Source organism: Ipomoea triloba, chromosome 15 (genome assembly GCF_003576645.1).
Source record: "Ipomoea triloba cultivar NCNSP0323 chromosome 15, ASM357664v1".
Classification (NCBI taxonomy): domain Eukaryota; kingdom Viridiplantae; phylum Streptophyta; class Magnoliopsida; order Solanales; family Convolvulaceae; genus Ipomoea; species Ipomoea triloba.
In genome coordinates this window covers 17,546,827-17,572,937 of record NC_044930.1, presented here as the reverse complement: position 1 = coordinate 17,572,937, position 26,111 = coordinate 17,546,827, and the positions used below count along the sequence as shown (strand labels likewise).

The window sequence follows — 26,111 nt, the reverse complement described above, 5'->3', positions numbered from 1 at the left end:
ACCCGTAGCATCGCACCAGGGGCGCATTTACTTTTTTTTCTTTTTCTTTTTTTTGCTTTATTATTATTATTATTTATTTTCTTTGTTCCTTTTTCTTTGTATTTTTTTCTCCCTTTTGTTATTATTATTATTATTTGTTTTCTCTAATCGGAATCGAACATGATTACGTAAGATTTGAGTTGACTGGAATAGTTGCGTGTTTAGTTTGGGTTTTGAAAATTGTTATTCCCTCCATGTATTCTCATTTCCTTTAAATACTACACTGGAACTAGCGTTACGTTCCTCATCGATCATCATATCATATCGTCAATGGAGAGAGGTCCTGAAAAAGCTGGTGCGGATAAAACAAAATTCACAGAATGCTGGGAGACATCTCGTAAAACACCTTACATCATGCGCCTTGCCATGTCTGCTGGCATTGGAGGCCTTCTCTTTGGATATGACACTGGTATGTATGTAAATTAAAATCCCCACGCCACTTTCATTATATTTTTTGAATGGCATTACATGCACTTTAATTTCATTTTGTACGTTTAATCTTTTCCTATTATATATATATATATACCACATGAAAGAATCTGCTCTTGTCTGTTATGTGCTTTATTTAATTTGCACTGGATCATATCGGACGACTAATAATGAAGATGCTATATATATATATGTGTGTGTGTAATAAAAGGCGTTATTTCTGGAGCTCTGTTGTATATCAAGGAAGACTTTAAAGCTGTCCAGGACAAAACATGGCTTCAGGTAGGCAAGTAAACTAACGTATAGAAGTACAGTACTGATCCGATCATGATTAATATATTCTGATCTGATCTTATCCTTAATTTGAAGGAAACAATTGTGAGCATGGCCGTGGGCGGTGCGATTGTAGGAGCTGCATTGGGGGGTTGGATGAGCGATAAGTATGGAAGAAAAAGGTCGATTCTTATAGCTGATGTTGTGTTCTTTTTTGGTGCAATTGTGATGGCTGCTGCCCAACTTCCTTGGATGATAATCCTGGGAAGAATCTTGGTGGGTTTAGGAATTGGAACGGTGTCCAACACTTCCCCCCTTTATATCTCAGAGGCTTCACCTGCTAGAATCAGAGGTGCTCTTGTTAGCATTAATGGCTTGTTCATTACTGTGGGGCAGGTCCTCTCTTCTCTCATTAACTTAGCATTCACCAGGGTACGTATTTTCTTTTAATTTGCATACATACTGCACTGCTATATGCTATATGCTATTTTAATTTATATATACATTTTTTAAGATAAGACTAATCCAGTCAAATGTATCACATTCTATTCAAAGACGCCGGGCACCTGGCGTTGGATGCTTGGGACAGTTGGAGTGCCCTCTTTAGTTCAATTCGTATTGATGCTCTCCCTTCCTGAGTCTCCCAGATGGTTATATAGGCAGGTATGGTCATTCATCCATCAATCCTAGCTAGCTACAATCACCTTTTGCTGTAAAAGAGTTAATATGATGATTCTCGACTATCAATTTTATCTAATAAAATTCATGATTATGAAATTGAGCTCAATTTTCATGATAATCTAATACAAGTCCAACACCCAAATGGATCTAGCCAGTAGCCACACATGTGTCTAACACCCAAATGGATCTAGCCAGTAGCCACACATGTTTGCAAAATACATTAAGGCTATGGCTATGTTTGGTTAACAGTAGATCCATCAAAATTTGGCGAATTTGATCATCTTTAGTGATTTGACCGAGTCAAACCGTTAAAAATAATGTTTGGTTAATAGTTTGCTCCAAACCACTAAAATCCCTAACGCTTTGGGGTTGGTATTTTAGAGAAAAAATTACTCTTCCCCAAAACACCCTCCCTTTTATAATAATAATAATAATAATAATAAGCCTGAAGCTTCTTTAATAAAGAAACCTCAGGCTTCTCTTTCTCTTGCCCATCCGATGTGGGATGGACAAGAGGAGAATAAAGGGCTTTGAGCTCCCTTTTATAAAGGAGTTCAACGCCCCTTTTTTTAAAAACTTACAAACACATCTTTACATTTTCTTTTGTCTCTTTTTTTTTTGTTTATTATTATTATTATCACTATAATTATTATTATTATGTTATTATTATTATTATTACTACTACAAAGTATTATTATATATATATACCCTTTTGGTCATTTTACATGTTAACCGCTAATCTAAACAGCTAATTTTATCAAACATCTTTTTGTAAATCGCTAATACGTTCCGCTGGTCAAACCCATTAATACAATCCGCTATTATTTAATTACTGCTAACACAATTCGCTACCACTAACCGCTGATTGCTGATAACCAAACAAGTCCTAAATCTAAATATATAATGTTGCGGGCACGAGGATCTGTGTTTTGACCGTTTGGATAATTTAGAATTTGTTTTTTAGTTAATTAGGATAATTATTTTAAAATTATTTTAAATTTAGTTGGTTTCGTTAGATATTTTATAATTAATTTTATTAGTTAACTAGTATTTTTGCCCGTGTGTTGTATGGAATGGATTTGTTATAATATTTTAAGAATATTTGGATCATTATACAATTATATAAATTATAACATTGAATATTATGTAGCACAATTAATGAAATTTGTTGGATCGATTATGTTTTCTGATGCTCTCTTTGCTTGAATTAGAGCAAATAATTGTCCAATTACCCGTGCGATGCACGGATAAATTTTTTTAATTATATATTTAGATAATAAAAATAAAGATGAAATTATAAAAAATTCTAATATTAAATGTGTACAGTTATTTGATTATAAGATTAATGCAAACGTATTACTCAACTAATTGAATAATATATGACTTGTTTGTGTACAATTATCTTAAAAAGATCGATATGTAATATGACTTATTAATTATATTATTACTAAAATAAATAAGGGAAAAATGAGAAATAATTTAATTATAATTATTATAAAAATAAATTCATCGACAAATGTTTAGCTTAATTACCATGATAATTATTAGTCAATTACACTAATATATGTGCAATTATATATTATTTTCACCATACCGCATTTACTTTTTTCTTTCTCTTCCATATTTGAACGAATTAATTGAAATTATTATAAAAAATCTAACAACACATGTTTAATTAATTTTTTAAAAGTTTAAATAATTTAAAGTTATCAAAAGGAAAGGTGTAATTAATTTTTTAAAAAGTTTTTAAATAATTTTCACTCAATTAGTAATATCCTTTTCCATTTTCAAATTGCCTAATTTTCGTTTCTTTTTCTATTAGTATCTTTTTATATTTTCAATCAATTAGTAAAATCAATTTTTTTTTCATTTTATCTTTACTATTGTTTGGGCGGGAATTTTCACAAAAGATAATTTTATTTTTATTAATAGTAGTATAGATATCGTATTCGAATTATTACTATTGGTGTAAATAATAATTAATAAATTATTTTTTCTTATAAAATTACGCATAATTTATTTCCATTATTCTCACAATTATAAAGGTTTAATTATTCTCATAATTTGGAAAATAAAATTTTGATACCAATTAAATTTTATTAATTTTTTTACTAATTAATTAATAATATTAGTTTGTGCGGGAAAGTTGAAGGGGAAGATTTTTTCTTTTATTAAAGTATTGATACGTGAATATAGAAACAATATTACCAATGAATAGATATTAGTTAATTTCCATTTTACATTTTCTTACCAAATAGGCTTTATTAATTATTTGACCAATAAGATATTTAATTAATTGACTACAAAAGTTTGGGCGGGAAAATGAAATAGAATGATTTTACTTTTATATATATATAGTATAGATAGTATATATTAGGATATTTTTATATTTTCAATCAATTAGTAATATCAATTTTCTATTCCGTTTTATCTTTACTATTGTTTAGGCGGGAATTTCACAAATGATGAGTTTCTTTTTATTAATAGTTGTATAGATATAGAATTATAGATAAGTATTCGAATTATTATTATTGGTATAACTAATAATTAATAAATTATTTTTTCTTATAATATTATGTACAATTTGTTTCCATTATTCTCATAATTATAATGATTTAATTATTCTAAGAATTTGGTAAATAAAATTTTTTTACCAATTAATCTTTATTAATTTTTTTACCAATTAATTAATAATATTAGATTGTGCGAGAAGGTTGAAGGGGAAGATTTTTATTTTATTAATAGTATTGATACGTGAATATAGAAACAATATTACCAATTAATAGATATTAGTTAATTTCTATTTTACATTTTCTTGCCAAATAAGATTTATTAATTATTTTACTAAATAAAATATTTAATTAATTGACTACAAAAGTTTGGGCGGAAAAAAATGAAATAGAAGGATTTTACTTTTATATATAGTACTAGTTTTATACGCGCATTGCGCGTATGGGTTAATGTCCAATGCTTATATTTAAATAAATATTTGAAAGTATATATCAATGCAAGATTATATAGGAGAAGTTTATACATGGGTAATTGAATATCGAATTTTTTTATTTAAATATCTAACTCAAAGTATATGAATCCAAGATAATATAGAAAATTCATTATAATTATTACTAAAATAAATGTTTGCAACCTTGTAAAATCGATAGTCTAAATATTTGGTCTAAAAATGATAGTCTAAATAAATACTACTTTTCATTTGAATTTTTCTAAGTGTTCTTAATTCTATTTTGAATAACATTGTCATTGTCTTCATCTTTACTATCTGTTCTCTTCCTTTTTGTTGGTAGTGTGTTATTTGCAATTCGATTATTGTTGGTAGCATAGATGACAACGTCATGCAATGAGATTATGATATAGGAGCTATGGACTTTCCTTTAGGTGTTCTGCTTGGGGTTCATTTGGTTCAACCATTATTGTTGAATGAGCTATTGTGGATAAAGAAATCCCTAGTTTAAGAAAAAAGATTAAATAAATTAATAAAAATTTGAAAATTTAAAATATTATATATTCCAAAGATATTAAAAGGTAGTTTCTCGCTTTAATTTGCTGGGTAATGAGTGATTTGAGTATTTTCATTGTCAACAAATCCCCCAAGTAGTTAATATGATGAGTGGTTTCAAACTATTCTTTTTTAATTTTTTTTCATGGTATTAAAGATATACATACGTATCATTTTTTGGTGTAACTACTAATTTATTTAATTCAATAAGAGTAAAATAGAGCGATTCCGCTTCAATTTGTTGGGTTATTTGAGAACTCTCTTTGTCAACCAATCCCCAAGTAGTTAATATAATTAGCTTCAAATTATTTTAAAAAAAAAATTCATAGTATTAATAAAATACTTGGTAAATAAATATATAACATTATTTTGTACTATAACTTTGATATTTAATTACAAGATATTGTAAAAATAAGATAATGGACAATGTAATGAATATCAATTGATAAATTTGAATGTAAAGAATCTTTGCATTTGCATGAGAGAAAATAAAGACAATATAACTAATGAAATTATTTCTCTTATTTAATTTAATTTTTTGATAATGAATAATTTTTTCAAATAAAGGTATTGTAGACACATAATTCTAAATTAAAGAAATACATATGTATCATTTTTTGTTGTAGCTACTAATTTATTTAATTTAATAAGAGTAAAATAGAGTGAAAAACTTGATTATGTCAAATTTGATTGAGATGAGATTCGAATCTAAGACCTTTCTTATAGAAATTAATGGGTAAGTTAAAAGTTAACGGAATATTAACGGAGAAGAGAATATTTAACAGAAAACTTAACGAAAATCATAAAAGTAAGGTTAAATTAGGTAATCTCTATTAATAATATTAATCTGAATTATCTTAACCATCTATTTGATTAAATAATTAATCTGAACCATCCATTTGATTAAATAATTTGACCGCCATTTTTTCTACCCATTTTAGGTCTAACTCTCTTTGGCTCTTATTAGTATAGTAGATTATTATTGTTGTTATTATTATTATTAGGGAAAATTGTACGTTTCACCCCTAAGTTATAAGGTAATTGTAAAATTCAACTCTAAGTGTTTGTCATACTCACTTTTCGTCCCTAAATTATTATTGACCTTGCACTTTTCATCCATTTACTAATAAAATATTAGAGACGAAATTTACAATTTTAGTCTAACTCAGAGACGAAAAGTGAGCACGAAAGGACGAAAAGTGCAACGCCAATGATAACTTATGAACGAAAAGTGAGCATGATTGACACTCAGGGATGAATTTTATAATTATCCTATAATTTAGAAATGAAAATTGTAATTTTTCTTTATTATTATTATATATCAAATAACATGCTACTACTATCACTACCACCACCCACACTACACCACCAACCACCACCACCACCACCATCATCACATTCACCACCACCACCGCCACCACACTACCACCACTATACCACCTGCACCACCACCACCACCACCACTACCATCAATATACCACCACCACTACCACCACCACCATTATTATTATTATTATTATTATTATTATTATTATTATTATTATTATTACAAATGTTGTTATATTCTAAACAAAACAATTGAAATGTTTAATTATATAATTTTGTTTATTTTTTATAAAAAAATTCAACTAAACACTTCAGGCCAAGATAGTTTTCTAGAATGCAACCAAATGCAACAAACATTAGAAATGAATGTGACTGAAAAGAAAATAACTCATTGAGAAATGAAGCTTTGCACACTACTTTTGTTTTGTTTTTGCACTGATTTGACCATATCATCAACAATTCAACACCATTCAAAGCACCAAATTTAAGCACATTGAAGAGGTTTTTAGCCACTTTTTTGGCTCTGGGTTTACTCTCAATCTCTACTCTCTTATGTTATATTTTCTAAGGATTTTCTAATATGATAGGAGATGATAAATTATTTTTATCCTGTCGATCCCAAGAAAAAAACAAACATAAAAATTTTGAATAAGAAAGTAAAAGTAGAGAGTAGTACGTGAGAGTCCAAGTAAGATTTTTCAACCTAAAAACACCATTTAGAGCATGCTCAACAGTTTGAAAACTTTATCATGACGAGGAAAAGTGAAAAAAATAGAGAGATAAAATAATTTTTTTAAAAAAATGGTAGTAAACGCCGGCCGCAGGAAGCTGGTGCAACTTCAGCAAATTAATGTCAGAAAAGAACTCACCAAAAAACAGTTGTTGGTGATGCTCTTAAAGCATTAAAACATCCAAGAATCCTTCAAGTGTAAAAATTCAATCTGATTTAACATCAAATGCGTAGAAAGCATGCTAAAAATAAATACTACTAAACATATGCTTTAGTGGGTACCTAGAGAAGTAATGTGCAAGCCGCACCTTCCTCCGTGGTGGACAGCGCAAAAGATAACCAAGGCACATTAAAATTTTGAATCCTGCCTGGAGAAGGTAGTAAATTCAATGGTTAAACTAACTTTGCTTGCTTGCTTGGTTGATCAGAATAAGGTGGAAGAAGCTAGGGCGATTCTGGAAAAGATCTATCCGGCAAAAAATGAAGTTGAAGAAGAAATGAGTGGGTTGAAGTCATCATTGGAGGAAGAGAAGTCTGAAGAAAGTGCAATTGGGGATGACCTGATTTCAAAAGTTAAGAATGCATGGAGGAACACAGTTGTCCGCAGGGGTCTGTATGCAGGCATTACTGTCCAAGTTGCACAGAATTTGGTGGGAATCAGAATGTATTACATTCCCTCCATTCTGCAACTGGTTGGATTTGCTTCAAACACCACAGCTCTAGCATTGTCTCTCGTAACCTCAGGCCTCAATGCTGTGGGAACAATCATCAGTATGCTGCTTGTAGACAGGTATGGGAGGAGGAGGCTGATGATAATCTCCATGTTCGGGATCATAAGCTGTTTGACTCTCTTATCTGGCCTCCTTTATCTCGCCTCTCAACATTCCCCGCCAGTTAGCCTCTCCCAATCCCAACAATTTGGCCTCAATTCAACCTGCTCCAATTTCTTATTCACACCCGGATCAAATAATCAACCATCATCCTGGAGCTGCTACTCGTGTGTGCATCAGCATGCCACCTCTCAACACTGTGCCTTCTGCTCTAACAAAGCCGGCAAAGTAAGTTACTTTTCTCTCTAGTAACTTTCTAACTCAGAATCTTCATTCTCCAAATTTGCATTTCTGGATTCTGATCTTGCTTCTTGAAACCACAAACAGTATAATCCAGGAGCCTGTTTATCTGTGACGGATGAAGTGAAACACTCGTGCCAGTCAGAAGGGCGTTCATGGTACATAGAAGGCTGCCCCAGCAAATATGGGATCTTTGCAGTCTTGCTCCTCGGATTGTTCATCATATCCTACGCTCCTGGGATGGGGACACTGCCATGGGTCGTGAATTCGGAGATTTACCCTTTGAGATACCGCGGTATTGGAGGAGGAATAGCCGCAGTAGCTAACTGGGTTTCAAATCTCGTCGTCTCACTCACTTTCTTGACTCTCATAGAGGCTATTGGCACTTCAGGGACATTCCTCTTGTTTGCAGGCTGTTCACTCATTGGACTTGTGGCCATCTTCTTCCTCGTACCTGAAACCAAAGGACTGCAATTTGAGGAGGTCGAAAAGATGCTGGAAAAAGGATACAAACCCAGCTTGTTTTGCTACAACAGAAACACCAAACAGCAGTCAGCCGTCCAAGGTGGTTAAGTAACCAAAATCTTTCCAGCAAAATAACCTTAGCTTCCAGAATGGAGTATTGCTTATATAGTATGTTATTCCTTGTACACATTCATCTTCTTCAATTCTCCCCCATTCTTCTGTTAAGACATTATTAGTCACCATTGAAATGCAGTGCAAGAAAGTCCAGCAGTAAAGTGGAAACAGCATATATATGAATGAAGGCTTTAATTTAATTACTATCTCAAAAGCATATATCCATAGTCACTAGTCAGTGAATTGAAAATATAAATAACAAAACTGAACAGAGAAAGAAAGTTTGGCATCCAAACAGCAAGACAAAGCACAAACTGCTCAGCCAGCCAGCCAGCTAACGCATTACTAATAATGACAATAGCATAAGGAAAAAAAAATTACCTAAAAAAAAAGTAAAATGTGTGATGGGGTTGGTGGCTGCCTTGATAATTGTATCTTATTGTGTACATACATGCATGCAAGCTTGCTGGTAGGGACCAGCACACTGCAGATGAAAAATTAGCTTCACAACAAACAAAGAGTGTCCCCTTCCGACCTCTCACCCATTTTCACCTACTTCCATTTAAAATTTCTTACCTAAGCTAGACACACTGCCTAGCAATCAATTTGAGTACTGTATTAAGATTTTGAGCACATAAAGCAATATATTCTACCTAACATCATAGAACGAGAAAAATAAGCACGAGTAAGCAAGAAATAAGTGGATATTGATACACCGGAATTACAGAAGAATTTATTGTATTCTCCATACACTAACAAACTTAGTACATAATAGTGTATCTCACACTAAAAACACGATCATTAGTAATGACTCTAATGGAATTCGGATCTCCCTTACAAAACTAGAGGATTAACATCCAAATTCTCAGGGAAAAAAAACAAGAAAATAAGCCAGTCTCCGATACAGGCAACGGTTAATTGCAGAGGGGAATGAAACCCTCAAAAAAACTATTCAATCATATCATAATAATATACCTTAAGGTCAGCTTCCTTTCAGTAGATCATAACTAGATCATAACTATTTCTTCTACTTCTTTTTTTTTTTTTTTTTTTTAAATCCAAACTTTTACCATAAGCAAAGTTCTCAGCCACTCCTGTACAAGTCAGATCCTATACATAATAAACTACGGAGTACTTCAAAATATAATATATGACTGTCTAAGCTGACCTCTCTAAGCCTCTAAGGAGTTGACGTAGAAGCTTCTTGCCTCGGTTCTCTCAAGTACCCAAGAAGTGTTTCAGCCTGTAAAAAAACAAGACCAAGAAATTCCTATTATCTGACCAAGGCCAGAAATGTACAGCTAGCAGCTTAGCACACACCAAAGAACCACTGAAAACAGTATTTATTCCATATTCAAGTTTCAGAAATCAAATTAAAGCATCATCAATATTTGGCATACTATATTTTCCCACTTACCACAAACAGATACCAGCCTCACAGAATAGCCAGATTCAGCTGTGTTCAAATTTCAATTCTTTCAATATTTTATGAAATCATTCTTAAAATCTCAACCAACTAATAAATGGAATATGTCTACCCACCCAATTAAAAGCTCAAAATGCATACTATGAAGCATATAAAAATCATCTAATTAGCTAAGAATTCTAAGATTTCAATTTATCACAACTTAACAAATAGAATAGAACCAAAATCGCTAAAAGATTTCATTCTTTTCTTGGTAAATTGTTGTATCAGTAAATCATCAAAAATTCATCCAAAATGGCATCAAACAAAGTAAGCTCACCTTGTGCTTAGCTTTAGCAGTTCCATTCTGAGACAAGGCAACAAGAGGAGGAATTCCACCTTCTCTCACGAGCATTCCCCGGTTCCTAACACTATGAATACATAATTGCAGAAGCGTGAGCACCGAAAATTCCTCCCCCTTATCGGAACTATCCTCAATAGCCTCCACCAGGGCTGCGATTCCTCCTTCCTCCACGATGGCGTTTCTGCCAATTTCGATCCCAGCCAGGCTGTTCAACACCACCATAGCCTTCTCGGCAAGCCCAGCTCCATTCACTCCCACGCTTCACAGCCCTCTCCTTGTTTAACTTCACTGAACAGAGCTTATAAAGGGTGGCTCAACAAAGCGCAAGCCGCGTTCTGTTTGGACGTCTCTGTGCCGGTTGTGGTGGCTGTTACCCTAAACTAAACTTACATATATTACATACTATGTGAAAAGCATAGAAACAACTTTTTAATTTTGTAGATAATCAAGTTCTATGAGTTTAAGCACAGAGACTTATTGAGCCCTAGCTACCATCAACCATCCGCAAAAATTATATGGTGGACCATGGTCCACAATGCATTGTGGACCATGGTCATGGCTGATACTGCAGTTGTGTTGAAAAGATACTGCAGTTGTGTGTGTTGAAAAGATACTGCAGTTGTGTGGAACAGAGGACATTCATCCGTTCAACACAACTGCAGTATCCGTTCAACACAACTACAGTATCAGTTCAACACAACTGCAGTTCCAGACGAATCACACGGCCTCTGTTCCGCGCAACTGCAGTTTCCTTTCAACACAACTGTAGTATCCGTTCAACACAACTGCAGTATCATTTCCACACAACTGCAGTATCAGTCATGATTCATGGTCCACAATGTAGTATCCGTTCAACACAACTGCAGTATCATTTCCACACAACTGCAGTATCAGTCATGATTCATGGTCTACAATGCATTGTGGACCATGGTCCATGGTATAACGACTGTCAACCATCAACCATCAACTCATCAAGTTACTGCAAACAAAAAAAAAAAAGAATAAACTAAGAAATTACCTTATGGATACTTAGTGATGATACCTAAGAGCATCTTTAGTAGTAGGTCTTTTTTTTTTTTTTTTTTTTTGTGATTTTTGAAAAGTTTTTGTAAGTCGATTAGGCAAGAGAAGATGAGAGGGGAGGAAAAAAATAAAACAAATTTGATTTATTAAAAAAAAAAGGATATGGCCCAGCGGGCGCATGCTGGGCGTAGTATTGAAAGCCACACGACAAGCTGGCGATGGAGAATCAATTCACAAAGGCCCACATTTCTGCATAAACCAATTTATTTACAGGAGGTTTATTTTCCCTCTTTCTCCTCCTCTCTCTTCCATGGTGTCATTTTTTCCTAAAAAACCGTGAATAAACTACTGATGTAGATGCTCTAAGAAAAATTTACAGATGACTTATGATGAAGAGGAGGGAAATAGAGAGTGAACAGAAAGAGAGATGGGGAGATAGTGTACTAAGGTAGTGAGAGACAGTGAGATGCAGGGAGATGAAAAGAGAAAAGGGAGAAGGTGTGTGGCGGTAAAATCTGATGTACAAGAGCACGCCCAAAAACAAAATTTTGGTGGGAATTAGAGTTTTGTGAAATAATTTTCATATCAATAGGAAAAATAACATCTTTTCGTACTAATAGTGAAAATATCTTTTAAAATAAAGTATCAAATTAAAATTTCATCACTAAATTATAAATCTTTAATAAGAGTAATTTTTAGTCATCACAGAAACTATGCAAAAAATATATTTAGTAACGAATTTTTTTACCTACCAATTTTTCTGGCAGTGAAAATATACGTTTGAATGTGTGGCTGTGGTGTCAAATGCAAAATAGGAATTGTTGGCATGTTATGGTGTCAAATGCAAAATGGGAATTGTGGGTGTTAGTTTATAATGCAAGGATGTACGTTCAGTACCGAATTTAATTATCACTAAAACTAATCTCAAAAATAAATTTGGAAAGTATTGCAAAATAAGAGACAAATAATTATGAACACAGTTATTTGATAACATAGTTGAAGATTGTCTTCTATTCTGCGGGGCCACGCCCAAAATACTTTTCAGCCAAGCGCAACTCTAAGTTTTTACACTTTACAAGATTCAATGAATTACACAAACTAGGACTAACACCTATTTGAGTCACTAATCTTGTAAGTAACTTCCTGAAAAATAAAGAATTACAATTTGAAATAATTCTACAAATTACACATTGTAATGAACCTAATTTTCAAATTTTAATCGTTGAAGTCGTACCACTTCGAATTTTCCTCCGTTCTGCTTCTTGAAGTTTTCTTCTAGGTAGAATATTTCTCAATTGTGTATGAAAACTCCACTTTGATTGCTATTACAAGGTGCCAATTTATAGGAAAATAATCCTGAAAATGAGAAGCATTGCAATACAAACGTGTGGTTGTAGCTCCATTTCTTTCTTCCACGTACTGCTTTTTGAACGGAATCAAAATAGCCAACAAATTTGCTTTGAATATGTCATGCCAAAATTTAAAATTCATGCAGTGCACCAATCATCTTGAATATAGTAAGTGTAGGTCCAATTTGCAAGCATTAAACTAATCTTTATATAATTCATACGTGTAGGTCCAATTTGCATGCATTAGACTAATCTTCATATAATTCATGTACCGGACCAGTGAAGCTATGTGATGCAGAATTAATTGATCAACATTTAGCCAACATGATAGTTATAGTGTCACAAACTCCCCCTTTTGGCATATGTTGATCAAAATTAATTGTACTCCCCCTGTGTTAATTGTTGTACTTCCCCTAAGTGGAACGTACTCCCCCTTTTGATGAACAGGTGCCAAAGAATCCACTTTTGAAGATAGCAAAATCATCGAATGTAACTAGAGAGAGTGTCATTAGGAAGAGACTAAACAAAAACCCATAATGAATTTGTAGCCAACGTGGAGAATAGGTGTTTCTGAGATTGTGATGGGTGTGCTGTCAATATATAGAAGTCTACGAATTTATTCACAAAATTGAATATGTATGTGTGGGAATTTCACGTGTATGTGGGATTTGCATGTAACATGTACAACATGCAAAAAAAATTGATTTGCCATACAATAAGTGCAATGTGCCAGAAGAAAATTTTTTGTACTTTTTTTTTCGGTTTTGTATGATCCGTGAGGTGTCTGAGTCTTTCTCTGTCTGTTTACCGGTCTAGGTCCACTCGACTAATCCTCGTTCACAACGAGAAATGTGGTAGCTATGTATCATGTGAGAGCAATATGCAGGAACTCTCATGAGTATATATGGCTGTAAAGTGTAAACAGAGGTGGCACAATTTCTTTCCAGGTATTTCGAAATCAATAATATTCATTTCAAGAGTGTGAGTAGGAATTTGTTGACAGCTTGGCATACATGCATACAAATTCAAAATACGGAGCAAATGTAAGGAGACCTAGCAATATCAACATCTACTTCTAGTCACATTGGAAGATTTTATTGAAACTAGAAGAAATTATTGACATACCAACTAGATTTGAACTTTCAAACAAAATAGATCAATGTTTACCATTTGGAGAGTGGAAATCAAGCAACTCGAGATTTAGTGGTGTCACCCGGTGCTAGTGGTGTATATCCTGGGTTGGATGCATATGAGTCAATAGTATGTTGCAATGGCCCGGCAGGTGCAGCAGAGTCCCATAATAGTAAGGACAAGAAAGCATTTGTAATCTTTTCCCTAGCTTATAGCATTTCTTGTTGATTAGCAATCCATTTCAGTTCTTCGTGAAGGAAACTAATAATTCGATGACTCTTGGGAAACGATGTTGTAAACTTCGTGACTCCAATGTCCTCGGCATGATTGTGGACTAGTAAGCGTGAGTCCACTTTAATTGGCATTGCCTCCGTCTCAAAACAAGCTGCACAAATTATACAAAGTATCAAAAAAATAAAAAGACACAAATAATAGTTTATAAAGTAGCACAAATAATTTTTTAATTTGGCCTTTATAATTCCAAGAAAGCATGCATATATAAGAAGTCAGCATATAAATAGTATTGTGCAAGTAATACGATTAATCAATATTACTTTTTTAAAGGAAAAATAAGACATTATTATTAAAGCAAATCCGAAATACACCTAGCAAGGTAGATAATAATCCCACACATCAAGGACAGAAGATGAATCAGTTGCCTGTTGGAAAAATAGCATAAAATGACATTTTTAGTGGCTATTTTGTGGTGCAAATATATGTAGGGTCCACTTTCGATTGGGTCGGGTCAAAGTGGATTCGGGTTCTTCGTAGTTAGACGAAGATATTGATATATAGTACGCACAAAACGGATAATGGGTGAATGAGAAATTGGTTATCTATCAAAGTTGACCCATTTGAGTTGGAAAAATGGTGGGAAAGCTTTGAAGTAAGCTTTTGTCCAACATTGGTTTGGGAAGTGAGTTTGCACCACTATTTATACAAGAGTCTTTCTAAAGCTTGGTGAATTGTATAGCATAGAGGCTCTCTCTCGCGCGCAGGGGGTGCAATTCGTGTGCGCATATGATTTATGAGAGTTTTATCAAATTTGGACAACGAACCTTAATTTTTTGCAATGGAAACTAATCTTCAAGCCCAAGCAAAGAATTGAACTAGATAGCTTATAGATCAAATTAAAATTTGATATAAAAAAAACTATTGATTTATCAATTGATTATTATGAGTTATGAGAGTTTTATCAAATTTGGACAACAACTCATAATTTTTTCAATGGAAACTAATATGATCTTCAAGTCCAATCAAAGAATTGAACTAACTAGCTTATAGAAACACTACATACATAACATGGGTATCCTTAGCTTTAAACATCATAAGGAAACACGAAACAAAAGATCGAATAGCTACAACATCACAATTAAGGAAACGCATTTGGAATGAAGCGAAAATGAAAACTCACTGACTTAGATTGAAAAATTAAAATTTTATGGTAGAAGATCGGAGGGGCTGAGTCTAGATCTGTTGCATTTTGAGCTCTAGAGGAAAGTGGTCACTGTCGCATTTGGAGCTCCACATCTAAATTTATCTCGCCGTTTCTCTATTTTTAGGATGAGAAAATGACCCCAAGAGGGGGAAGCTAGGGTTGTATAAACGTAAGTGGATCATCCAATTATTAATCTTCTCATGTTCCCCTTCCACCGTCCGCCCCCTGTATGTCAATGTCTAGTTCCCCATGTTTCTGCACTCCAACCGCACCACCGCATCTGTGTCCAACACTCAGCTCATTAGTTTATTACACAAAATCAGAGTTTTCTTGGTGTACATACATTAGGGCCCTGTTTGGTAAATAATCAGCCTATCAGCCAATTTTGGCTTATTTGACCGCTATTAGTTGTTTGGTTAATAAGCTTTTTGTAACTCCAAAATGCTAAAATTCAAAAGGCTACTCAAAGCAGCCTTTTCAATTAGCTTTTTGAGAAAGGAAATTATACCAAATAGCTATAAGCTAACAGCCAATTTATCAAACAATTTTCTACAATCAGCTAATATTATCAACAAATCATACCTTCTAACCCAAACAGTCAACCCAATCAGTCAACAGCCATTTACCAAACAGGGCCTAAGTTTGTTAGTAAATGATAATGATGGGTTATGATCGATAATTGGCTTAATAATAATAATGGTTCATCTCAGTTTATATTAATAATAATGGCTCATCCCAGACTTAATAACTGTCATCTTTTTTCCTTTTGTTGTTTCCCCTATGCGTGCACCTTTTTCCATTACTATTATTATTATTATTATTATTATTATTATTATTATTATTATTATTATTATTTTGTTTTGTTGTAGAAATGTACACTAAAGGAGTGATTACAGGTTTTTAAGGGGTACGTGTTTGGTTCAAATATGGAAATTAAAGTTTGTTTTTTTTTTTTCAAAACTAGTATTTTTGCCCGTGCGTTGCACGGAATTGATTTGTTATAATATTTTAAGAATATTTAGATCGATATATAATTATAAAAATTATAACATCAAATATTAAATAGCGCAATTGATGAAATTGGTTGGATCGATTATGTTTTCTAATATTTTCCTTGCTTGAATTAGAGCAAATAATTTTCCAATTACCCGTGCGATGCATGGATAAATTTTTTTATTGTATATTTAGATAATAAAAAATAAAGATGAAATTATAAAAAATTCTAATATTGAATGTGTACATTTTTTTTTTTGAATGTGTACATTTATTTGATTATAAGATTAGTGCAAAAGTATTACTCAATTAATTGAATATTATATAACTTATTTGTCTACAATTATCTTTAAAAGATCGATATGTAATATGACTTATGTAATTATATTATTACTAAAATAAATATGGTAAAAATGAGAAATAATTTAATTATAATTATTATAAAAATAAATTCAACTACCAATGCTTAGCTTAATTACCGTAATAATTATTAGACAATTATTATTATTCAATTACAATAATATATGTGCAATTACACTTTTATACCATGTGCAATTATACTTTTTCTTCTCCTCCATATTTGAATGAATTTATTTTAATTATTATAAAAAATCTAACATCCCATGTTTAATTAATTTTTTTAAAGTTTAAATAATTTAAAGTTTTCAAAAGGAAAGTGTAATTATTTTTTAGAGAAAATGCCCAAAATGGTCCCTTGACTATGGCCTTTTCTTAATTTAGTGCATTGACTTTTAATTGCACCCAATGTGGTCCCCAGACTATGGAATTTTAAGCCAAACAGGTTTCCGTTTGATTTGGCGTCAACCAGGCGTTAAACACAAAGGCATAATAGACAATTCAAGTCTTTTGTCATTGAAACCAGTTGACCAGTCGATTTCATCCCAAATTAGCGAACACAATTCGATTGATTCCTTCCCCAAATTATGCCCTAATTTCCGATGTGTTCGCCGTATCCATAGCCATCAACGGAATTCTCAAGCCATCAACGATTATCCATTGCCGACCACGAATATGCACAGCCATTGACGAGTTTCCCCAACCAAGGACAGTATGGTTTGCCAACGAAGAAGTCTGGGTTCCGATTTGCCAAATTACGGTTAGTGCTTTTGTGCTGCTTTATAAGTTTCCTTATAGGTTAGATATGCTTTCTATGTTCGTGTATTTGTAGCTTCCATGCTTTATATATGTTCTTTTGTGCTGCTTTATAAGTGGATGTCCATGTGTTTTTGGTGGGTGCTTTTGTTGAGTAGTGTGTGCTCCCAAATGGATTGGGGACCACTATGTTTGTTTGTTTTATGTGCTTTTGTTCCCTGTATGTGAAAATCAAGAGGGGACCATTGTTTGCACATTTTGAAGAATATATTCTAAATGAAAATTCTGGCAGTTTCTAATACGGAGTAGCATTTAATTTTTGACTGTAAAAGTATCCTCCTCCTTGCCATGAAACCATATTTTATTCTCCCACAGAATAACAACAACTTTAATGAAGTTTTGGTTTTACTTATAAAAAAAAAAAAGAGGGGACCATTGTGTTGGTGTGTATTACATACAAAAGGGTCCCACTATCTTTATTAAAGTTGTTGGTTTTGGACTGCATTACTGCCCATTTTACTACACTGCTTCACACATATTATTTAATACTACACAATGTCAGTTTTAGTCTTGTTTAACACATATTGTTTAATACTGTAGTTTACTGCACTGCTTTAGTCAGTTTTAGTCCATTTTACTGCACTGCTTTATTCAGTTTTAGCCCATTTTTAGTCTTGATTAACACATATTGTTTAATACTACACAATGTCAATTTTAGCCCATTTTACTGCACTGCTTTAGTAAGTTTTAGTCCATTTTACTGCATTGCTTTAGTTAGTTTTAGTCTTGTTTAACACATATTGTTTAAAAGAGTAAATGCCCATTTTACTGCACTGCTTAACACATATTGGGCATTTTCTCTTGTTTAAAATACTGGCTAGTTTACTGCCTTATTCAATTATCTATTTTTAATTTTTTTAAAATCTTTTTTTCATGTCAAAAAATCAGATGACCATGATGAAAGTGACCTATTTACACTTAAAATAAGACATGGTGGTAAAGTACAACAACCTGAATCAGTAACCTATATTGGAGGGCAGATAGAATATTTTGATTATGTTGATGTTGATGAATGGGGTTATATAATTTTGCAATAAAAACTTGAAGAATTAGGGTACAATAGAAATGAGAACAAGTTATATGGCTTAGGGGGAAATGGGTTGATTCAGATTCTATCTGATCTTGAAGCATGGGATTTAATTGACTTTGAAGGTAAGCCAAGGGAAATAGAAGTTTCGATAGATAATGGTGAAAATGGGAGGGAAGTTAGTGGTGGGGAAGTTAGTGAGAAGGAATTTAGTGGTGAAGAAACTGATGGAGAATTTGATTGTGAGGATGAGTTAGAAGAAGAGGCAAGGATTAATGATATTGCATTTGATAGGGCAGTAGATCCTACTGTAGAGTTTCAGGGGGTTGGATCAAGTGCTAATGTGCAAGATAAGGAAAATCAGTGTGCAGTAAATGAGGAAGTGAACTTTTTTGATGAAGGGACTCCTCATGGCAGTGATGAGGAAGTTGAAGATGACATTTGGCCACAGTTTAGGGCTTGTGATATGGAATGTCCTCAATTTACTGTGGGTATGACATTTGGGACTAAAGCTGAGTTTAAAGAAGCCATTGTAAATTATGCATTCAAAGATGGTAAGGATTTAAAGTTTGTAAGGAATGATAAAATCAGATTTGTAGCCAAGTGCAAACAAAGTGACTGCCCATGGTACATAACCCTTAGGAAGAATGAGAATGATAACTGTTGGAGAATTTCTGTTTTTAATGATAAGCATGAGTGTTCTTGGGTGTACGAGAACACAATGGTTAGCTCAAGAAGACTTGCAAAGAAGTGGAAGAAAGAAATTGGTAGCAATTCTGAATGGAAAGTAAGTGAGTTTAGAAACAGAGTGGCAACAGATCAAGGGTTCCATATATCTCAAAAGGTGGCTTATAAGGCTATGAAATTTGCTAGGGCTAACCTAACTGGAGAAATGGAGGACTACTTTAAAAAGTTTTGGAGCTACTACCTTGAAATCCAAAGATCAAATCCTAACACTACTTCTATTGTAAAGACGAGTGAATTTATAGAAGAGGGAGGACAGAAAAGATTCTTAAGATGGTACATATGTTGGGAAGCTTGCAAAATTGGATTTTCACATTGTAGGAAGATTATTGGTGTTGATGGTTGCCACTTGAGGTCTACATATGGGGGTTACTTGCTTACAGCAACAGCAATGGACCCAAATGATGGAATTTTTCCTATAGCTTATGCACTTGCTGAGGGTGAGAGTAAGGAGTCATGGTCCTGGTTTTTAGCACTGCTTAAACATGATCTACGTATTTCTGAGAGTGAAGAACATAGGTACACATTTGTGTCTGACAAGCAGAAGGGTTTGATTCCAGCATTTCGTAGTAAGCTCTCCCATGTTAGTCACAGATTTTGTGTCAGACACTTGTATTCCAACATGAAGGTTGCTGGATTCCATGGAAAGGCAATTAAGGAGACTTTGTGGGCTGCAGCTAGAGCCACAACAGTTAACTCTTTTACAGAAGCAATGAGGAAGATGAAAGACTTGGATGTGAAGGCATTTGATTGGCTTGGAGACAAACACCCCTCTGAATGGTCTAGGTCACACTTTGGCACTGATGCTTTGTGTGACATTTTAGTGAACAATGTGTCTGAGTGCTTTAATGCCATGATTCTTGATGCTAGGTCTTATCCACTGATTAGTTGTTTGGAAAAGATGAGGACAATTCTTATGGTAAGACTGTTTAAGAACAAAGAAGTAGCAACCAAATGGTCTGGCAGAATATGTCCTAGAATCCTAAGGAAACTGGCAGTTGAGGAGAAATATGCAGGGTCTTATTTGCCAATTCAATGTGATTTAATGTTGTTTGAGATCACTGGAATGCACACTGGAGAGCATCATAAGATTGATTTGGCTAGGAGAAGTTGTTCTTGCAAAAAATGGGATCTTACAGGAATTCCCTGTAAGCATGCTATATGTGCCATTTGGATGAAGAAACATAATGTCCTGGATTATGTTGACAACTGCTACTCTATTGAGACATATTTGAAGGTGTATCAAGCTGCAATCAAACCAATGGCTGGGCCAAATGAATGGCCTATGACTAATAAGGAACCACCTTTGCCTCCTTTGTTCAAAACAAGGCCTGGTAGGCCTAAGAAATTAAGGAAGACAGGTGCAAATGAAAATTCAAAGGCTGAAAATTCAAAGGGGAAAACAGTTGCTGAACAAATTTCAAAAGATGGGATCCATATTTCAAGAGCACATGTTCTCTTCACTGCACATTGTGTAAAAAATCAGGCCATAACAAAAGAAGGTGCCCTTTGAAACCAAAACAGACTGTGAGTTTTAAATCCTTAACCTATACTTGAATACATATCATGTTATTTTATTAACCATGATTGCAGACTGTGAGTTTTAACTCCTTTATTTCATAACCTAATGCTTTATATGCTACTTTATTATTACTAGGCACATGTAAGAGGCAATACACAACAGCAAAGAAAAGTTCCCATCACAGATCAATCATTGGCAGGGCTATCTGAGGTAATTGCATACTTGTATTACGTAATAGGTTCTAGTTGGAGTACTTTGAGCAAATGCATGTTTTATTTATGTAATAGGTTGAAGTAGGAGTTGACAACTCATTCCAAGGACTGCACAATTTAGTAGACATTCCAGTAGACATTCCAGTTGACATTCCATTTGAGGTAAAAATTGGTCTAATGCATTGTTTAAATATGATTACATTGTAATGGTCATCCTAATTGCTTACTTTTTTTAACAAATGCAGAGTCAGTCCTATAACATGGCAGAAGAAATACCAGTGCAGACAGGACCTGAAGCTTTAGAAGATGAGGGTGACAACAACCTCTCAGCTTCTCCACCCCCTCCACCACCCCCTGCCAAAAGGCCCCCTGCAAAAAGGACCCCTGCAAAAACCATGAAGACTCTTGGTATAAGGAGGAAGTACAGGACAAGGTCCACTATGAATTTCAAATCCAAAATTGGTGGCAATAGTAAAGAACCAATAGACATTGAATGACAATGTCATAATCTTAGTATTAGGCTGTTTTGGAATGACCATTGACAATTGATTTTTATTTTGGATTGTGTTTTGTGATGGCCATGTAATATGTTTTAGATACTTGACAGTTGATGTTTATTTTGGATTGTGTTTTGTGATGGCCATGTAATATGTTTTGGAATAGTCATGTAATCTGCCCATTTATATATAAGAATGAGCATGCTAGAAGTTGATATGAGCAACTTAGTTCTATTTTGGATTGTGTTTTGTGAACTTGGTAACTAACCATTAAGGTTTCTTTATGGGTAAACATTCTGACCAACCAACATACTGACAAACCAACATTAACAACATTAAACATTAAGGTTTCTTTTATTCATTACATACTGAAAATACATAATTTATGGCATCAATCTAGGGAATTTACTAGCCAATTCCACAGTACTAGACAGGGAAAACACAAAGATTATTACTATAATTACAGTGAAACATATGAACCTAAACCTAAACCAAAACCATCTTCTACTACCACAGTTGCAAGTTCTTGGGAGAGTAACATCACCACTGTTGACAATTGCCCGTAACCGCTCAATTTCTTCCTCATTTCGGTTAATTCTTCTTAATAGTCCGAGAATTATCTTCTTTGATCTATAACACATTGGAGGGTCAAACCATTCTTGAAATCCACAACCAACCCTACCCTGTAAAGATAATTTCTCAACATTATACCGTAAAATTAATAATAAAAATAAATAAATAAATAGATAATAGTTTTGACTAACATTACTTCCTCCACAAACCCAGAATCTCCGACCGGGATTTTCATTGGTCCATGATGTTTGGATACTCCATTCTGACCCACAGTGACAAAAACGAATAGGAACATCTCCATAGTGAAATCTTTGCCTTGGGAAGTTTGTAGATGAAGTTGAAGATGAGCTCTTTTGGCCTTCTAAATTATTTTTCGACATTTTGAATGCAACTTGAGAGAGAAATAACCTAATTTGAAGAGAAAATTGCGCAATAAGCTGAGTTTGGGACGCAGGTCGTTTAAATTGGGGAACAACACTTGATTTACCCATTTTGCCCCTCTTTTTAACACCCAATTCATGCCACAACTAATGGCTGACCAGTTTGGCTTAAAATTGAATAGTCTGGGGACCACATTGGGTGCAATTAAAAGTCGAGGCACTAAATTAAGAAAAGGCCATAGTCGGGGACCATTTTGGGCATTTACTCTTATTTTTTACTTTTATATAGTATAGAAGTATAGATTAGTATCTTTTTATATTTTCAATCAATTAGTAATATCAGTTTTTCTTTTCCATTTTATTTTTACTATTGTTTGGGCGGAAATTTCATAAAGGATGATTTTATTTTTATTAATAGTAATATAGATATAGAAGTATAGATAAGTATTCGAATTATTATTATTGCTGTAAATAATAATTAATAAATTATTTTATCTTATAAAATTATGCAGAATTTGTTTCCATTATTCTCACAATTATAATGGTTTAATTATTCTCAGAATTTGAGAAATAAAATTTTGTAACCAATTAAACTTTATTAATTTTTTTTTACTAATTAATTAATAATATTAATTTGTGTGGAAAGTTGAAGCGGGGGATTTTACTTTTATTAATAGTATTGATATGTGAATATAGAAACAATATTACTAATTAATAGATATTAGTTAATTTCCATTTTACATTTTCTTACCAAATAAGCTTTATTAATTACTAGTTTTATACGCGCATTGCGCGAATGGGTTAATGCCCAATGTTTATATTTAAATAAATATTTGAAAGTATATCAATGCAAGATTATATATGAGAAGTTTATACATGGGTAATTGAATGTCGAATTTTTTTATCTAAATATTTAACTCAAAGTATATGAATCCAAGATAATATAGAAAATTCATTATAATTATTACTAAAATAAATGTTTGCAACCTTGTAAAATCGATAGTCTAAATATTTGGTCTAAAAATGATAGTCTAAATAAATACTACTTTTAATTTAAATTTTTCTAAGTGTTCTTAATTCTCTTTTGAGTACCATTGTCATTGTTTCATCTTTACTATTTGTTCTCTTTCTTTTTGTTGGTAGTGTGTTATTTTCAATTCGGATATTGTTGGTAGCATAGATGACAACGTCATGCAATGAGATTATGATATAGGAGCTATGGACTTTCCCTTAGGTGTTCTGCTTGGGGTTCATTTGGTTCAACCATTAATGTTGAATGAGTTATTGTGGATAAAGAAATCCCTAGTTTAAGAAAAAAGATTAAATTAATTAATAAAAATTTGAAAATTTAAAATATTATGTATTCCAAAGATATTAAAATGTAGTTTCTTGCTTTAATTTGCTGGGTAATGGGTTATTTGATTACTTTCATTTTTAACAAATCCCCCAAGTAGTTAATATGATTGGTTTTAAACTATTCTTTTTTATTTTTTTCATGGTATTTAAGAAATACATATGTATAATTTTTTGGTGTAACTACTAATTTATTTAAGAGTCATTTTCATTTTTGGTCCTATTGTTATTTGTGCATTGCCAATTTTAGTCCACTTCATTAATTTTTGCCACATTGCGGCCAGTCTTATTTAGTCATTGCCACTTTTAGTCCACCGTTAAAATTTTCATCAAATAACCGTCCAAAAAAGGGGTATTTTGATCTTTTCATGCTTTGATCATCTCTTTAGCCTTTGTAGTGGTTTTCCTTACAGATTTTCATCCAATAAAGAGGTCCGGCGAAAGCCATGGCTTTGTAATGTGGCTCACATGGCTTTCGCCGGACCTCTTCAATGGATGAAAATGTGTAAGGAAAACCACTGCAAAGGGTCAAGAAGATAACCAAAGCATGAAAAGACCAAAAATACCCCTATTTTGGATGGCAATTTGATGAAAATTTTAACGGTGGACTAAAAGTGATAATGACTAAATAAGACTGGTCACAATGTGGCAAAAATTAACGAAGTGGACTAAAATTGGCAATGCTCTAATAACAGTAGAACCAAAAATGAAAATGACTCTTTATTTAATTCAATAAGAGTAAAATAAAGTGATTTCGCTTCAATTTGTTGGGTTATTATTTGAGTACTCTCTTTGTCAACCAATCCTCAAGTAGTTAATATAATTAGCTTCAAATTATTTTAATTTTTTTTATAGTATTAATAAAATACTTGGTAAATAAATATAATACATTATTTTGTACTATAACTTTGATATTTAATTACATGATATTGTAAAAATAAGATAATGGACAATGTAATGAATAGCAATCGATAAATTTGAATGTAAAGAATCTTTGCATGAGAGAAAATAAAGACAATATAACTAACGAAATTATTTCTCTTATTTAATTTAATTTTTTGATAATGAGTAATTTTTTCAAATTAAGGTATTGTAGACACATAATTCTAAATTAAAGAAATATATATGTATCATTTTTTGTTGTAGCTACTAATTTATTTAATTTAATAAGAGTAAAATAGAGTGAGAAACTTAATTATGTCAAATTTGATTGAGATGAGGTTCGAACCTAAGACCTTTCTTATAAAAATTAATGGTGTTAGTTAAAAGTTATCGGAATATTAATGGAGAAGAGAATATTTAACGGAAAACTTAACGGATAATCATAAAAGTAAGGTTAAATTAGGTAATCTCTATTAATAATATTAATCTGAATTATCTTAACCATCTATTTGATTAAATAATTTGACCGCCATTTTTTCTACCCATTTTAGGCCTAACTCTCTTTGGCTCTTATTAGTATAGTAGATTTGAGCAATAAAATATTTAATTAATTGATTATAGAAGTTTGGGCGGGAGAATGAAATAGGACGATTTTACTTTTATATATAGGCTCTGTTTGGCAGAGCTTATTTAGGAGCTTATAGCTTATTTTAAGCTACTAATAAGCTATAAGCTCTGTTTGGTAATGTTCCTAAAATAAGCTAGTAGCTTAAAATATGAGCTTATTTTTGAACGCTACCTAAGATAGCGTTTCAAAATAAGCTATTAGCTTCCTAACTTTTTTTCCATCTTTAACCTTATTATTTTAAAGAAATGACATCATTTACCCTTCCCAATTAAAACCCTTTTCTATTCTTATTTATTCGCAATTTTCACGCTAATCGCTTCATCTTCATTCACTCTCCGCAGAAGCATCGCCCATCAGCCACCTCGCTCCGCAGTCTGCAACCGGCCAATCGCAATATCATCCGTTTGTAGATATGTATATATTTATTTTGTTGTATTACTTGTATATTTTTTTTTCTATTGCATCTCGTATATCCGTAAGCTTGTATATGATATATATTTCATTGTATTACTTGTATTACTTGAATGGTTGGACTGCGTGTATATGATATATATTTCATGTATTCCTTCATTTTATTTATTTATTTATTATATATAGTATATAGTAATCTGCAGTGTTTTTGATATAATATATATATTAATGTATATAATATATATATAATGTAATCTGCAGTGTTTGTTTTTGAATATATATATATATATATATATATTATATATATATATCTGCAGTGTTTTTTATATAATATATATATTAATAATCTGCAGTGTTTGTTTTTG

At 32.6% G+C, this 26,111-nt stretch overlaps 3 protein-coding genes across 6 annotated transcripts; 2 read left to right on the top strand and 1 right to left on the bottom strand.

Moving 5' to 3' along the window:
• Window positions 1-309: 309 nt before the first annotated feature.
• Window positions 310-8,656, top strand: LOC116006713 (inositol transporter 4-like). Its single transcript, XM_031247199.1, has 6 exons — window positions 310-448; window positions 680-750; window positions 838-1,173; window positions 1,297-1,404; window positions 7,421-8,050; window positions 8,150-8,656. Exons 1-6 carry the CDS (start codon window positions 310-312, stop codon window positions 8,633-8,635), a joined length of 1,770 nt encoding a protein of 589 aa, XP_031103059.1. The 3' UTR covers window positions 8,636-8,656.
• On the bottom strand, window positions 7,035-10,826 carry LOC116006712 (U-box domain-containing protein 2-like). 4 transcript variants are annotated; one of them, XR_004095177.1, is made up of 4 exons: window positions 10,387-10,826; window positions 9,810-9,884; window positions 8,664-8,745; window positions 7,035-8,516 (listed from the first exon to the last, which is right to left on the bottom strand). XR_004095177.1 is itself a non-coding variant. In XM_031247197.1 (2 exons), the coding sequence occupies exons 1-2, from the start codon at window positions 10,630-10,632 to the stop codon at window positions 9,822-9,824; spliced, it is 309 nt and encodes a 102-aa protein (XP_031103057.1). In that variant the 5' UTR covers window positions 10,633-10,814; the 3' UTR covers window positions 9,320-9,821. The 4 variants fall into 4 exon arrangements, 1 of the variants encoding a protein (XP_031103057.1); XR_004095176.1 differs by having other exon boundaries at window positions 7,035-8,745; window positions 10,387-10,823; XR_004095178.1 differs by lacking the exon at window positions 8,664-8,745 and having other exon boundaries at window positions 10,387-10,823.
• A 7,786-nt stretch (window positions 10,827-18,612) lies between these two features.
• On the top strand, window positions 18,613-20,801 carry LOC116005794. Its single transcript, XM_031246031.1, has 2 exons — window positions 18,613-18,616; window positions 18,670-20,801. Exons 1-2 carry the CDS (start codon window positions 18,613-18,615, stop codon window positions 20,799-20,801), a joined length of 2,136 nt encoding a protein of 711 aa, XP_031101891.1.
• The last annotated feature ends 5,310 nt before the right edge of the window (window positions 20,802-26,111 follow it).

Coding starts and splice junctions, on each gene's coding strand:
- LOC116006713 (XM_031247199.1), top strand. CDS start 310: ATGGAGAGAGGTCCTGAAAAAGCTGGTGCGGATAAAACAAAATTCACA. Junction 449..679: donor TCTCTTTGGATATGACACTG/GTATGTATGTAA, acceptor GTGTAATAAAAG/GCGTTATTTCTGGAGCTCTG. Junction 8,051..8,149: donor GCTCTAACAAAGCCGGCAAA/GTAAGTTACTTT, acceptor AACCACAAACAG/TATAATCCAGGAGCCTGTTT.
- LOC116006712 (XM_031247197.1), bottom strand. CDS start 10,632: ATGGTGGTGTTGAACAGCCTGGCTGGGATCGAAATTGGCAGAAACGCC. Junction 9,885..10,386: donor CTGCTAAAGCTAAGCACAAG/GTGAGCTTACTT, acceptor GTTTTTTTACAG/GCTGAAACACTTCTTGGGTA.